Below are 16,235 nucleotides of genomic sequence, written 5' to 3' on the forward strand. Positions count from 1 at the left end.
GAAATGTGACAAAAGTGCCATTATGTTGATTTTTGTTTTTTCCTTGGCTGAAACTTACCTTTAGGACAGAATATTTTTGCACGTGAGTGGAGACCGTGGGTTGATTAGGAGCCTTGTCCCCATGTGCATGCAGGTTCTGGCACAGAGGAGATTCATTATCCTGAATGTAGCCACTTATTTTAACAACCGACTTATAAGTGACCCACTTCTAATCAGGGGCCCCCTTACTGTGGCAAGTTGGAAGGCATAGGTTTTTCAATAGGAATTTCTATTTCCAAAGTTGACGACCCCCCGCTCCGATCTCCACCTCCTTTCCTAGGACTCTTGCTCCAACAGTTGCTCAATCTCGTGGCGACCTCCAGTGTCTCAATCCCATCTCTGACAGTGCCTCCTGTCATCACTCCCACAGGCACCCAGTGGAGATTCCACAGGCTTTTGATCTCATCACTCTTGCAAACAACCTGCAACAGTTTCCTTGTGCCTTTCTCTCCGTCATGCCTGGCCAAAGCAGCCCCAAGCCCGGTTGAACCCCACTGTGCATCTGCACTGGAACCACTGCACAGGAGCAGGAGAGAAATTCCACAGCCACATGCTTTCTGTGCACAGCACGGACCTCAGATGTGCCCCTGGACACCCAGAAGTCTCACTCTTTTCCCTTAGTGAGTTTTTGTTCCTCTTCTCTGATACCAGTTACCTCCTCAAATACCCCCAAGGCCTTCTCTGAGCTAATGATGTTGTTTCATAAGTTAGGAAAACAGAAGCCACTCAGTGGGAACATCCTCACCTTCCCACCACCAGGTCTACAAACCCACCAGCACAGGTATCATCCTTGACTTCTTTTTTCATTTCTTTTTATTTTTTTATTTTTATTTTTTTATAGACAGGGTCTTTCTCTGTTGTCCAGGCTGGAGTGCAGGGGTGCTGTCATAGCTCACTGCAAGCTTGAACTCCTGGGCTCAACGGATCTTCCCACTTCAACCTCCTGAGTAGCTGGAACTACACCTGACCAATCCCTGATTTCTCACAACTTCACACACAGGTCATTCCCTCTCTCATCATTAGTCTTTTCCACCAGCACCACCCCTATTGCTGTTACAAATACTCTTTAAAAAAGAAATCCTGTTCCCTGGCTTACCTTGTCCTGTAGCAAGGCCCTTCCTCTGCTACCTTCATAATAGAGCTGCTCTGACTTTGTCTCTGCCTCATCTCCCCCAGCTGCACTTTTATCCTGGCTCAGTGTGGCTTCCCGACACCAGCCCTCCAGTGAATCAGCCTCATCAAGGCCATCAGCAACTCCTGGTTGGATGTTTCTTGGTTCTCGTCTTCTTGATCTTTTCAGCAGCTCTTGATCCAGTTGACTCCTTTCCTTGCAGTCCGGGCTCTGCAGGGGGAACCACATGCTTTTCGTTTGCTTCCTCCCTTCACGGCCTTTCCTAATTACTCTCCTTTGCTGGCTTCTGTCCCTCATCTTACTCTGAATCACTGAGTCTCAACCATAAGCAGTCTTGCTTCTCAGGGGGCCATTTAGCAATGTGTGGAGATATCTGTGGTTGTCACAACTAGGGGCATGGGGGTTGCTACTGGCATCCAGTGGGTAGAGGCCAGGGGATGCTGCTACCCATCCTGTAACCCACAGGACGGCCCTGGCCCCTCAGCTGTTATCTGGACCGAATGTGAACAGTACTGACGCAAGAAACTTTCTCAAGGCTCCTTCCTGGACCCTCTTCCTGAGTCTTTAGATCTGCTCCTAGGTGATGGAATCTAGTGCCGTTACTTTAAATACATTTCGTATGTTGGCGACTCCCAAGTTTATATCTCCAGCCTGTACCTCTGCCCCCAGCCACAGATTTGTATATCCCACTACGTACTGGGCATCTCTACTTGGAGGTGTCTTCAGTGTCTCTGCATGTCCAGTGTGGAACTTGTGATATTTTCCCTTCTGAAACCTGTTCTCCCAGCCTTCTCTGGCTCAGCAAATGGCATTGCTTCCCACCAAGTTGCTCAAGCCAGAAACCTGGGAGTCACCTTGAGTCCTCCCTTTCCCCTTCAGTTAAGCCAAGAGCAGTTCCATCCATTCTTTTTTCACAGCTCGTCCACATGTGTTTGATAACCTCTGTCCACTGGCCGTCTCCAGTAAGTCCTCATTATCTCTTACCTTCCACAGGTCTGTTTCTTTTGCCGTTCACCATGCACAGTCATCTTTTAAATACAAACCAGATTATGCCACTTCTTAAAAACAACTTGGGTGGCTTCCCATTTCCTCAGGAAAAAGAAAAAAATCCCAGCCTCTTAATAACCAAACCCGCCCTGGCCTCCCTCCCCTGACCCTAGGCACTAGTTTCTGCCCTACAGTCCCCTGCTCTTTTGTTCCCTGATCAAACCAAGCCCTTTCTCACCCTGGGGACTTTGCACTGCCTTTCTCTGCCTGAAATTCTCTTCCTCTTGCCTTGGCCAAGACCTCATCATTCAGGTCTCAGCTCAGCATCACTTTGAGAAGCTTTCCCTGTTGCCCCTAACTTCCACTCTCATCCTCCCTCCAGCTCTCTGTATCTTGTTTTTTATTAGTCTGTTTTAAAAGTATGTAAGTCCCCTGGGGACATCGAAGGTGTGTCCTTGGAATCTAGCCAAATATGTGGTTGTACCCAGTTTCTATTTTAGGAGTCTGAACACAAAGGTTCATTAGTTAAATCCTCATAAAATCTTGGGAGGCCAGCTTGGTGGCTCACACCTGTAATCCCAGCACTCTGAGAGGCCGAGGCAGGAGGATTTCTTGAGGCCAGGAGTTGGACAAGCGAGTACGATCTCCTTGCTACAATAAATAAATACATAAGCAAATAAATAAAAATTAGCTGGGTGTGGCGGCACACACCTGTAGACCCAGGTACTTGGGAGACTCAGGTGGGAAGATTTTGTGAGCCTGGAGCCTGCAGTGAGCCAAGATTTCCCCCACTGCACTCTAGCCTGGGTGATGGAACAGACCCTGTCTCAAAATCAAATAATATAATGAAATAGTCTTGGTTTCCTCAGTCAGTGTGCAGACACTGCTGCCCCTCCACTCCCTGCCTGTGTTTGATCTGTGTTTGGAATTGTCAGGAGCATTAGCTTTGCCCCGTGACCGCACTCACTGGTTTGTGAAAGACAGATCAACTCCTTGCTTTTCCTTTATTCTTTTTTTAAAAAATTATGAAAGCAGCACACTCAGTTCAAATGTTTAGTTGGAGGTGAAGTACAAAGCAGAAGTTCCCTTCTCCTCTTGCTTTCTCTCTCCCCAATTTATTCCCTGGGGATACAGTTGGGGACTCATGCCTTTGAGATTTTTAAACCCAAGATTACATTGAAAGAACCAGATACGCACTGTCTTCGTCATCTTAAGGACACAGCACCCCTGTGTTTGGGGAGCTGCCTAAAGTCTGGAATGTAGATATGGGGCAACAGGAATAATGAGAAGAAGGAAGATTCTAGCAGAGCCGGGAGTCAATTTTTTTTTCTCATCATTATAATGAAATGACTAATTGAAGGACCTGCTGTATATTACATTAAAAATCCATATAGTATCGGTTGGATCCTTTCAAAAGAGTGGATTTGATTCTTTCTCTTGCATTATTTTGTAGCTCTTACTTCGTGTAACCTTTGGAAGTATTCTTTGTGATGTCTTAATGCTTGAGGCTGTATTTAATGGTTGCCATCTGGAAAGATGTCACATGAACAATCTGTTTAAAGCATGGAGGAATAGCATCCACTCCTCGTCTTCCTGCCAGCTCTAGCTCCTCGTCCCTTTCCACCCTGGACCTTTTGTCTTCCATGCTTGCCCCCAGGTGACCTCACCCAGCTTTCTGGCTTTATCTGTGCCGAGACCACTTCCCTGAACTCGAGACTTTTCTATCCATCTGCCTACCCCACATGTACCTGGGTGTCTGAGAGGCTTCTCAAACTCACTGTGTCCCAGATCTCCCTGAGAGCCCACCCGCCCTTTATTCTTTCCTAACTCCAGTCCCTCCGTTCAGGCCGTCTATCTGGGCAGCATCCTGAGCTCTCTCATCCACATTCAGTTCATCAGCAAGTTACATTGTTTCTCCTTTCAGAAGAGACCTAGGCTTGACCATTCCTCAGGCTTGAACCAGTTCTCAGTCCAGCCTCTCCAAGCCACCGTGACCCTGGACTTAGATTGTTTCATCAAACTCCAAAATGGTCTTTTTGCTCCACACTTGCTCCCCACCTCTTCAGTCTATTCTCCACATAGCACTCAGAATGCTTCTACTAAATTATTAGTCAATAGTGTCTTTTCTGCTCAAAATCCTTTGGTGGCTCTCTGTCTCTTTCTGAGTAAAAGAGCCCTTGCAACGACAAGGCCCTGGGAGGCTTGCACCCTCTTGCCAGCTCTCTCCTGCTCCATGGTCCGTGTTCAGTCTACTGCAGCATCAGGGCCATGCTGTTCTGGAAGCCTGTGGGCATGCTTCCACCCCAGGGCCCTTGGCCCTTGCTGTTTTCTGCCTGGGCTGTAGTTCTACAAATACCAAATGGCTCCTTCCCTTACCTCCTTTGAGGTCTTGCTCAAAGGCCACCCCAGTGAGAACTCCTCCAACCCCATTTAAAATTGCAAACCATCCCTGCTTAATTTTTCTCTAAGGCAAATTTCTCATACTTTATTCATTTCCTATATATTTTGTTAATTGTTTGCCCCCTGCACTAGTGTCTAAATTTCATGGTGACAAGGACTTATGTTTATTGATGTAATGATGACACATATGACTACACAGCAGTTAAATCTTGTAAGACCACACTAACTAAGTTAACTGTTTTCTTTTTCTTTTTTAGAGACAGTCTCTCTTTTGCCCAGTCTGGAGTACAGTGGTGCGATCATAGCTTACTGCAACCTCGAACTCCTGGGCTCATGCGATCCCTCCCACCTCAGCTTCTTGAGTAACTGGGACCACAGGTGTGTGCCACCATGCCTGGCTAATTAAAACAAACTTTTTTAAAGAGTTGAGGTCTTGTTATGTTGCCCAGGCTGGTCTTGAACTCCAGGCTCAAGCAGTCCTCCTGCCTCCTGCCTCCGCCTCACAAAGTGCTAGGTGTGAGCCAATGCGTCTGGGCTAATTATTTTCTGGATCTTGTCTTTTACATTTATAATAAAGGGTCTCATAGGTAATACACTGACCCTTCAACAATGTGGAGATTAGTGGTGCTGACCCCCCACATAATAAAAAATCTGCTTATAGTGTTTGATTCCTCAAAAACTTAACAACTAAAAGCCTACTATTGATATTATAAACAGTTGGTTAACTATACTTTAAGTATTATATACTGTATTCTTAAGATAGAGAAATGTTATTAAGAAAATCATAAGAGAAAATACATTTACTGTTCATGAAGTGGAAGTGGATCCATCATCCATCACAAAGTTCTTTCTTTATCCTTTTTTTTTTCACAGTTAGTAGGCTGAGGAGGGAGGAAGAAGGGGAGAGGTTGGTCTTGGTATCCAAGGGATGGCAGAGGCAGAAGAAAATTTATGTGTAAGTGAACTGCACAGTTCAAACCCATGTTGTTCAAGGGTCAGCTGAATAAAAAGAGCTAGTAATTAATAAGCACAAGGCAGACAACCCTGTAGAAAATTGGATAAACGACTGAACAGACTTTTGACAGCAGAAATACAGAAATGCCTAAAAAGATGACAGATGCCCAGCCTCATTAGTAATAGGGAAATACAAATTAAAACAGCAAGGTATCTTCATCCATTGATCGGCACAGATTACAAACATTGGTAACATCTGGTGTGACAAAGGGTGTGTTCCTCAGATTCTCTCAGGCGCTGCTGGTGAAAGTGCAAGCTAGCACAGGCTTTGGCGGGTAATGATGGCAGTAGATCTTCTCATTTGGTCATCTGTCTACTTATCTATGTGTTACAGCACATAGAAATTTGTCTTGTTTTATGCAGTTGGAACAATATTATACAAATAGTTTTATATACTTCTTGTTTGTAACATTACTTTTATCTGTTATAACTCTTTAAATGTATACATTTGGTGACCCCATGATATACACACACACACACACACACACACACACATTTGAGATAAGGCTTCACTCTGTTGCCCAGCTGTGCAGTGATGTGATGATCGTCCACTGCAGTCTCTACTACCTGGGCTCAAGTGATCCTCCCACCTCAGCGTCGCCTGAGTAGCTGGAGGTAAGTGTATGCTCCATTACACCCTGCTAATTTCTAAAAAGGTTTTTGTAAAGATGGGTTCTCACTATGTTTATCATACTGCTCCCCATCTTTTGGTAAGTTTCAGTTTATGCTTCTATAAATAATGCCAGATTTTTATTCCTAGAGCTTCTTACCTGTTTCAGATTATTGCCTTAGATTTTAGATTTAGATGTTAGTTTCCCTTGATAAATAATGCAAAAAACTGCTTTGGAAACCGTAACCTTTATTTGAACAATGACACGGCACATCGCTTGCAGAATGAATGTGGGGCAAGGATCTCCTGAGTCCCGAGCCTGCTTTCCGTTTTGTAATCTTCTGCCTTCTCTTGGGATTTAAGCAAAAGATCAGAGGTTCTTTCCTTAATTACAGTGCTTCCTGCAAGCAAATGAAAGATGGAAATCCAAGGCAGCAATGTGCACTTGCTCTTCTGTATTAGCTGTGGACTCTATGAGCAGGTCTAGTGTTTGTGTAGTATTTCAGCTCCTGTCTTTACTTCAGGGTAACATTGTTACATCTGATGGGCAGGGCTCTACAGCCTCATGTAGGCTTTTCAGGGTCTCCACACTTACCCACTTTTCCAGGCCACTCCCCCGCCTCCTCCTCTTGCCCACCCACTGTGCCGTGGTCCATTAGAACTGGCAGTCTACCTGCCGCTCCTCTCTGCCATGTGGTTATTGGAGTCTTCCTTCCTGAGCCAGCACTCCCCTGCCCTACATCGAATCTGCAAGTCCCCCTTGTCCTGTAAGACCAGATTCCAGAAGCCTTCCGGCACCTTCTGTAGCAGTTCTCAGTGTCCTGCCCTGAGGTTCCACCCACTGAGGTGGCACTTGCCTTTGCTGAATGCCTTGCTTGTCATCAGCCCATCTTCATAACTAGATAGAGAGCAACTCTAACAGAGTCTGCCCCTCGTTAATTTCTGTGTCTTCTGCAGAACACCTGCTACTTAAAAGATACATGTTGTTTCTGGTCACTAAATTAGGTGAGAGTTCAGTCTTGATGTTCTCTGTGGCTTTGTTGCAGGTCTTTCTGTCTGAGTGGAAGGAGCGCAAAGTTGCTCTCTCACGGCTCACCAGCCTGGAGATGAAAGATGATTTCCTCCATGGACTGCAGATGCTGAAATCTCTACAAGGCGCACATGTTGTCACACTGCTTGGCTATTGTGAGGATGACAACACTATTCTTACTGAGTATCATCCTCTAGGTTCCTTGAGTAACCTGGAAGAAATACTAAACCTTTCAAAGTACCAAAATGTGAACACGTGGCAGCACAGGCTGCAGCTGGCCGTGGACTATGTCAGCATCATTCATTACCTGCACCACAGCCCCGTGGGCAAGCGGGTCATGTGCGACTCCAACGACCTGCCGAAGACGCTGTCCCAGTATCTGCTGACAAGCAACTTCAGCATTGTGGCAAATGACTTGGACGCCTTACCCCTGGTGAACCACAGTTCCGGGACGCTGGTAAAGTGCGGCCACAGGGAGCTGCATGGGGATTTTGTGGCTCCAGAGCAACTGTGGCCCTATGGAGAGGACACGCCTTTCCGCGATGATCTCATGCCCTCATATGATGAGAAGATCGACATTTGGAAGATCCCAGACATCTCCAGTTTCCTTCTGGGGCACGTTGAAGGGAGTGATATGGTCCGATTCCATTTGTTTGATATTCACAAAGCATGCAAGAGCCGGACTCCCTCAGAAAGACCCACTGCTCAGGACATTCTGGACACCTACCAGAAGGTCTTGGATACGCTTAGAGATACCGTGATGCCTCAGGCAAGAGAGATGCTGTGAAAACCAGTCCAGCCAGTGAAGGTGGGATTGAAGGGCTGAATGGAAGTTACGGCATTCTACTTTGAGGGTGGAGTTTTTTGCCTGAGTTTTGTGTTTCATTGTTTTTTATGGCTTAGCCATGTGGTTCTTTGTTCACATCCACGTGTACATTTGCATGTGTTCCAAATTGGTTGTTAGACTTTCTTTTTTTTTTTGAGATGAGGTCTTGCTCTGTTGCCTAGGCTGGAGTGCAGTGGCGTGGTCTTGGCTCACTCCGCCTCCCAGGTTCAAGCAATTCTCCCACCTCAGCCTCCCGAGTAGCTGGGATTACAAGTGCACCACCAGCCCTGGCTAATTTTTGTATTTTTAGTAGAGACAGGATTTTACCACGTTGGCCAGGCTGGTCCCAAACTCCTGACCTCAGGTGATCCACCCTCCTTGGCCTCCCAAAATGCTGGGATTACAGGCACGAGTCACCGTGTTTGGCCGGTTGTTAGATTTCCGTGGATTTGTAGTTTCCAAAGTTGCTCTTGTTATTAATTTCTACTTTTATTCTATTGTGGTCTGAGAAGGTACTTGATATGATTCAGATTTTTAAAAATTTGTTGAGGCTTGTTTTGGGATCTAACGTACGATCTGCTGGAGAATGGTCCATGTGCTGATGAGAAGAATGTATATTCTGCAGCTGTTGGACCAAAGGTTCTGTATATGTCTGTTAGGTCCATTTGATCTGTAATGTAGATTAAGTCCAATGTTTCTGTCTAGATGATCTGCCCAATACTGAAAGTGAGGCGTTAAAATCCCCAGCTATTATTTGTATTAGGGTCTGTCTTTCTCTTTAGTTCTAATAATGTTTATATATCACATATATATTGTTTACATATGTGGGTGCTTTGGTATTGGGTGCATATATATTTAAAATTGCTATGTCCTTTTGCTGAATTGGTCCCTTTATCATTACGTAATGATCATCTTTGTCCCTTTTTTATGTTTTCTGACTTAAAGTCTATTATGTATAAGTATAGCTATTCCTACACTCTTTTGGTTTCCATTTGCATGGAATATCTTTTTCCATCTGTTCATTTTCAGTCTATATGTGTTTTTACATGTGAAGCGAGTTTGTTATAGGTAACATATAGTTGAATCTTTTTTCTTTAAATCCATTCAGCTAGTCTATATCTTTTAATTGGATAATTTAAATTATTTACATTCAAGGATTTTATTGATAGGTGAGAACTCAGTCCTGCGCTTCTGTTGTTTTCTGATTGTCTTGTATATATTTTGTTCCTATCTTCTATCTTCTGTTTTCTTTTCTGAGATGGAGTCTTGCTCTGTCTCCCAGGCTGGAGTGCAGTGGCGTGATCTTGGCTCACTGCAGTCTCCACCTCCCGAGTTCAATCATCTCCTGCCTCAACCTCCCAAGTAGCTGGGATTACAGGTGCCCACCACCATGCCTGACTAATTCTTGTATTTTTAATAGAGACAGGTTTTCACCTGTCTTCTTTTATATTGTTTACTTTATAATTTGGTGGGTTTTTTTAAATAGTCATAATGTTTGACTCCTTTTTCTTATTTGTGTATCTGCTCTACCAGTGAGTTTTAAGCTTTTGTGTGTTTTCATGATGGTAGATATCATCTTGTGTCTTCCAAGATCAGATGAGATTGGGTGCATTCAGGGTGGTATGGCTGTCTTTCTCTCCCAGATGTAGGATTCCCTTAAGCATTGCTTGTAGGGCTGATCTAGTTGTGATGATTCCCTGTTGTTGTTGTTGTTGTTTTGAGACAGAGTCTTGCTGTGTCGCCCAGGCTGGAGTGCAGTGGCACAATCTCAGCTCACTGCAACCTCCGCCTCTTGGGTTCAAGCGATTCTCCTGCCTCAGCCTTCCGAGTAGCTGGGATTACAGGTGTGCACCACTTCGCCTGGCTAATTTTTGTATTTTTAGTAGAGACGGGGTTTCACCGTGTTGATCAGGTTGGTCTCAAACTTCTGACCTCGTGAACCACCTGTGTTGGCCTCCCAAAGAACTGGGATTACAGGTGTGAGCCACTCTGCCTGGCCTTTTTTTCTCTTTAAACTAAATTATCATTAGTGTTAAAATTGAACTGACCATGTATATAACTGTGCATTTGCTGCTTTCTTAATAACTGTCTAGGGTTCATTCAGCAGATCACAGAAATGAGGTCTGGCATTTAACAAACAGACTAATGATAGAAGAGATATACTGATTTATACAAGAATATCAAAACACTGTCATGTGGTTTAGTGTCGCTCAAGTTATGAATCAGTGCCAACTCTTGCTGTGGCGTCTCCTATACAATTTTATCTTGGAACTTGGCGATTTGTTTTTTAAGTTGACTTTCTTCACCGGAAAGAGTTCTTTCATGATATTCTTCATGAATTGTTCATATAGCAGCTTAATCTCTTTCAGTTGCTGTCTTCTGACAATGCTAACTTGTTGCCACCTCTTTTGTTGCTCTTGAAATATTTTAGTTTTTCTTCTGCTCCTCAGTCTTCTGGATGTCTATGTTGTATTCTTAAAGCAAAGTCAGCAACTGCATTTCTGCCTTTTGTGTTCTCAAAATACGTTTAGTTCTGTTCTCAGTGTTGATGCAAACTTTTGTGTACATTTGAAGCCTTTGTGTGTGTGTGTGTGTGTGTGTGTGTGTGCGCAGCAAGACCCTGTTTAATGGCAGCTGCAATTACTTGTAGCTTCTGTACATCAACCCCATTGTCTTCCTCATCTGTTTCTGCAAAAGGTTTTCTTTCCCCATGCTCATCAGTTTTTTTTGATCCCTTTCTCCATGCTCCATTTCTTGGGTGGCCATTATCTGATCTTCTAACCGGGCCTGAGAAGCCCTCCTGTTGCCCTTCCTGCCCTTGGATGCAATCGCTGGCTGTCCTGGGACACCAGAGGCGACTCCTGAACCCTGAGGGACCCTTGATGGCACTCCTTCACAGGGCCTGCACGATGAGGCACTTTGAGGCTCCTCCGAGGGCCTGGATCCTCCTTCCCTCAGTTTTTGCTTGTCTGCGAAAGACTTTATTTCCCCTTCAATTTTGAAGGATAACTTTACTTAGTTTAGTATTCTTGGCTGGCAGTTTTATTTCAGCACTGCAATATATTTTATCATTCTCCCTTACCTGTAAGGTGGTGTCTTTTTTAAATTTTTTCCAGGAAAGTCTCATCTGTGACTTGATGCTTTCTGCTTGCTGTTTTTAGAATTCTCTCTTTGACTTTTGACAGTTTGACTATGACATGCCTTGCAGAAGACCTTTTTGATTGGAATTTTTTTTGGGATCACTGAGCATCCTGTATCTGGGTGTCTGTATCTCTTGTAAGACTTAAGAAATTTTTGACTATTATCTTGCTAAATAGGTTGTCTATGCCTTTTCTCACCTCTTCTGAAACACTCACAATTTAAATATGTGTTCACTTGATGGTGTCCCATTTTTTTGGTCCGACTGGATTACTCCAAAAGACCTGTCTTCAGGTTCAGAAAATCTTTGTTTTGCTTTCTCTAGTTTACTTTTGATGCTCTCAGTTGTATTTAAAAATTTTATTCTTTGAATTTTTCAGTTCCAGGATTTGTTTGGTTATTTTTCTGTCTGTCTCTGTTGAGTGTCTTATTCAGATCATGAATTGTTTCCCTAATTCATTTGTATTATCTGTAACTTGCTGAGCTTCCCTAAGATCATTATTTTGAATTCTTTTTCAGGCCTTTTATTATTTTTATTATTTGAGACAGTTTCGCTTTTGTTGCCCAGGCTGGAGTACAATGACGTGATCTTGGCTCACTGCAACCTCCGCCTCCTGGGTCCAAGCGATTGTCCTGCCTCCGCCTCCTTAGTAGCTGAGATTACAGGGATGCACCACCACGCCCAGCTAATTTTTTATTTTTAGTAGAGATGAGGTTTCTCCATGCTGGTCAGGCTGGTCTTGAACTCCTGACCTCAGGTGATCTGCCTGCCTCGGCCTCCCAAAGTGCTGGGATTACAGGCGTGAACCACCATATTTGGCCTTTTTCATGCATTTTTATGGATTTCCTTTTCTTTTGGATGTGTTACTGGAGAATCATTGCGTCTCTTTGGAGGTATTGTATCTCTTTGGGGCAAGTTTCCTTGCTTTTTCATATTTCTTGTGTCCTTACATTGATATCTATTCATCTAGTGGAATAGTTGCTTCTTCCAATTTTATGGATTGGCTTTCATAAGGAAATACTTTTTTGTAGGCATATCTATAGTTTTGGCTGAGTAGGATGTTTTGGCTTTCATTCTGGTGGGCACAGTATCAATGATTTCTTCAGCTGTAGTCAGTGTCACTGGTGTCTGTGAGTCCTCAGTGGCTTAAGCTGTTTTTGTTAGTTGAGACTGTTGTGGGGCTTTTCTGGGGACAGGGGTGCCAGAGGGGCCAGTCCCTGGGCCATTTGGTGGCATGTGCAGGCATTAGCTGTGGTGGCTGGCAATGGGCTGGGCATGCTGGTCTTCAGGACCCCAGCTGGTGTAAGCGCTTGGTACTGAATGGTAGTGGGGGGCCCAGGTTGGCTGGTCCTCAAGCCCCAGGGCAAAATTTATGGTGCTGGCAGTAGCAGCAGTGGGCTGGACATTGGACCCTCAGGTGGCAATCACAGCTGTTGGCAGTACCTGTGGCAGGATGAATGGGCTAGTTTCCATTCCCTAGGTGATGCAGTTGCTTGGGCACTGGTGGTGGTAGGTGGGGCAGGCCTGTTCAGGCCTTGGGATTGTGTGTGTGGCCACCAGTGGTGTTGGATGGGGTTGGCCAGTCCTCAGGCCCCCTGACAGAGCATGTAGGCACCAGTAGTGGCATGAAGGAAAGATGGCACCTGAGAACACTGGTGGCAGTGGGTAGGGCAGGGCTGTCTTTAGGTTCTTGGATGGCACATATGGACACACTGGTCCTCAGGCCCCCTGAAGGTGCACGCAGGTGTGCTGTTGCCCTGCTGAGAGGGGCAGGGTTCTCTTGGTGGCATTGGTGTTGGGAAGGTGGCTTCCAGATTCTGGGAGCTTCAGCTCCCTTTTTCCTGGGGGCAGCCTCCCTGGTGTGCTACACTGCCTGTTCCCTGGGTTATAAGACACTACATGGGTCAAAGTACTGGGAACCTGGCTGCATTGCTGGGTAGTTGTGGTATTGCAGCCTTCTGGTTGGATGTGGGAGGGTGTTCCTGGGGGCTCAGGGATGTGGACTGCAGGGGCTATTGGACCCCAAGGCAGGATATAATCTGGTGGGGGCTAGGCTTTTAAAATGGTGCTGTGCCACAGCAGCATGTTTCTTGGGATGTGGGTAGGATCCAGTAGAATTCCCTTTCTGGAACAACACATTTGCATGGAGTCCAGGCAACTCCGTATACTGGGCTTAGGGCCTGTGAAGGCTGATGGCATCCTCTGTGGGTGCCGGCATCTGTCCTGGGAATGTGGACCACTAGGGTTCTTTCACTTTTCTTTTCCTGGAAATGAGATGTCCTTCCTACCTCTGAGCCAATCCAAGACACACTGGCTGCTTTGTTTACTGCTCCTTTTGTGCCTCAGAGGTTCCCTGTCACTTCCCTGCTGAGTTAAAGTGTTCTGTCTTTGGTGCTCTACCTGACTCGTGGTTATCTCCTTGCTTTTTTGGTCCTTTGTTGTGGAGGAGTTGAGAGCCGGGCTCACGGTTTTTTGATTACCATAGTTTTGTAGTACTTTTTGAAATTCAGAAGTGTGAGATGTCCAACTTTTTCTTTTTCTTTTTTTTTTTTTTTTTTTGAGATGGAGTTTCGCTCTTGGTACCCAGGATGGAGTGCAATGGCGCGATGCCGGCTCACCGCAACCTCAGCCTCCTGGGTTCAGGCAATTCTCCTGCCTCAGCCTCCAGAGTAGCTGGGATCACAGGCACGCGCCACCGTGCCCAGCTAATTTTTTGTATTTTTAGTAGAGACAGGGTTTCACCATGTTGACCAGGATGGTCTTGATCTCTTGACCTTGTGATCCACTCGCCTCGGCCTCCCAAAGTGCTGGGATTACAGGCGTGAGCCACCGCGCCCAGCCCAACTTTTTCTTTTTTAATATTATTTTGGCTGTTCAGGGTCCCTTGTGATTTCATATACATTTTAGATGGATTTTTATATTTTTGGGATTCTGCCATCAGAAGTCTGATAGATAATGCATTTAATCTGTAGAGTGCTTTGGGTAGTATTGACATCTTACCACTATTAAGGCTTCCAGTATGTGAACACAGGATTCACTGTGGTTTTGATATGCATTTTCCTGATGACTAATGATCTTGTACCTTTTCATATGCTTGTTGGCTATTTGTATATCTTCCTGGGAAAAATGTCTATTCAGATTTTTTTGTCGGTTTTTAAATTTGCCCATTTACAAATCAGATTGTTTTTTTGTTGTTATTGAGTTGTAGGAGTTCTTTATGTATTCCTTATACTAGTTCCTTATCGGATATATGATTTGCAGCTATTTTCTTCCAGGTATGTTGTCTTCACTTTCTTGGTAGTGTCTTTTGATACACAAAGTTTTAATTTTTTATGAAGTCAAATGTGTAAGATTTGTTCTCGCCGAGTTTAAAGAGAAGAAACTGAGACCAGCACAAGAAGATTCAATGCGAAGGGTTTTATTCAGGCTCCCGGGTGAGGTTCTGCGGTCCGACAGGAGGGGCCGGAGAAGGCACGCGGACTCCTCTCAGATCTGGGGTTTTATAGGGAGTGGAGGCGTGTGATTGGTTGTGCCCAAGGTGAGTGGGGCCCAGATGGGATAAAATGGTGGGGAGTGGGGCCTGGATGGAACACAATGACAGGCAGGGAGTGGGGCCCGGATGGGACAAAATGGCAGGCGGGGAGTGGGGCCCGGATGGGACAAAAATGGCAGGCGGGGAGTGGGGCCTGGATGGGACAAAATGGAAGGCGAGGAGTGGGGCCCGGATGGGACAAAATGCTATCGGGTAAGTCCTGGCAGGGCTTTTTTTCCGGGCTCCCAGTTAGGAGGGTGTGTGTCCAAGCTCCTGGCGAGGGAGGGGGGGTGTGCCTGAGCTCCTGGCGAGGGGAAGGGGTGTGTGTCCAAGCTCCTGGCGAGGGGGTGTGTGCACGTCTGTGCTCCTGGCAAGGCAGCTGGCCTTACATTCCGACCTTTTGGTGATAGATAGAGGGTGCCACTCTTTCTGACTACTTCCTGCTGAATAGGGGTGAAGTAAGGGGGACAGGTCAGTTGGCTGGTGCCTTGACTGAGAATCGGACGAAGGGATGAAGCAGCATTTGGTTAACAGCCACTCATCTAATTTCTCGCATACGAGCTTGTAGGAACCTGAGAAGAAAAGGAGCTATTAGTAATAGCAAACAGATTACGATGATAGGAGTGATGATAGGGGTTCGCCAGGCAAGCATGGGATGCCACCAGTTTAGGGACAAAACTCCTGTATTTTGCTTTTTACGGAGGTCTTCCTGGAGACGGTGGAGGGTGTTGATGTTCTCTTCTACTAGGCCTGATTCATTGATGTAATAGCAGCATTCTTCCCGGAGAAACATATAGGTGCCTCCTTTTTCCGCCATTAATAGGGCAAGGGCCCATCGGTTTTGGAGAGTTACCTGGGCCAGTGATGTGATTTGTCGCTGGAGGGAGGCCAGAGAGGTGGCTGACGCTTCAGTGGCCACACGGAGCTTGTCTTCCAGTTGAGCAGCTGAAGTGACACTGTACCCTAGGGCACTGCTCCCAAGTCCAGCTGCTGCAAGAGAGGTTGCTAGAGAGAGACCAACAACTATTGGGAGGAAGACAGACTGCTCGTTTGTTTCGGGGAGCAGAGGGAGGCGTAAGGAGAGATAGGAGCTCAGCTTACCTGTATACCTTTAACTGAGAGACTATAGTAATGGGCACACAAAGGGAGGAGAGAGAGGCATTTATAACTTTGGTTAGGGTCCCACTACACTAAAAGTATCCTCTCGGAGGTGAAGAGGTAAGGTCTGGGCTAGAGAGAGGAAGGTTAGGCCCTTCTGAGGTGTAACAAATGTATCCATTGTTACACCTGGGGAATGGGCTGGGGAGGGGGAATGGGATGGAAGAGGAAACAAAGTAGCCGAGGTGAGTAGAGAAGTGGGATGAAGGCTGGCTGAAGGATTTTCAAAGAGAAAGTAAGACTTAGAGTGTAGAGGAATGGTAAAGAAGGACTGAGACCTGGGAAGGTATGCTAGGCCCTGAGTAGGAAGGAATAGTTAGCTCCCATGTTTACTAAGAAGGAAATGGACTTACCCGCTACCTGCAGTG

The 16,235-nt window shown here is 45.6% G+C and overlaps 1 protein-coding gene across 4 annotated transcripts in view; it reads left to right on the forward strand.

Moving 5' to 3' along the window:
* POMK (protein O-mannose kinase) overlaps positions 1-16,235 on the forward strand; it is a 57,970-nt gene that overhangs the window by 26,700 nt on the left and 15,035 nt on the right. For all 4 annotated transcript variants that reach the window (XM_064370015.1, XM_012476070.2, XM_064370017.1 and 1 more), the window contains one exon: positions 7,229-8,020. In XM_064370015.1, the coding sequence (XP_064226085.1) occupies positions 7,229-7,999 (771 nt within the window). In that variant the 3' untranslated portion in view covers positions 8,000-8,020. The remainder of the gene's footprint in view (positions 1-7,228; positions 8,021-16,235) is intronic.

This window comes from Aotus nancymaae, unplaced genomic scaffold (assembly GCF_030222135.1).
Source record: "Aotus nancymaae isolate 86718 unplaced genomic scaffold, 86718_ANA_hifiasm-v0.15.2.pri h1tg000097l, whole genome shotgun sequence".
In the NCBI taxonomy this organism is placed as follows: Eukaryota; Metazoa; Chordata; class Mammalia; order Primates; family Aotidae; genus Aotus; species Aotus nancymaae.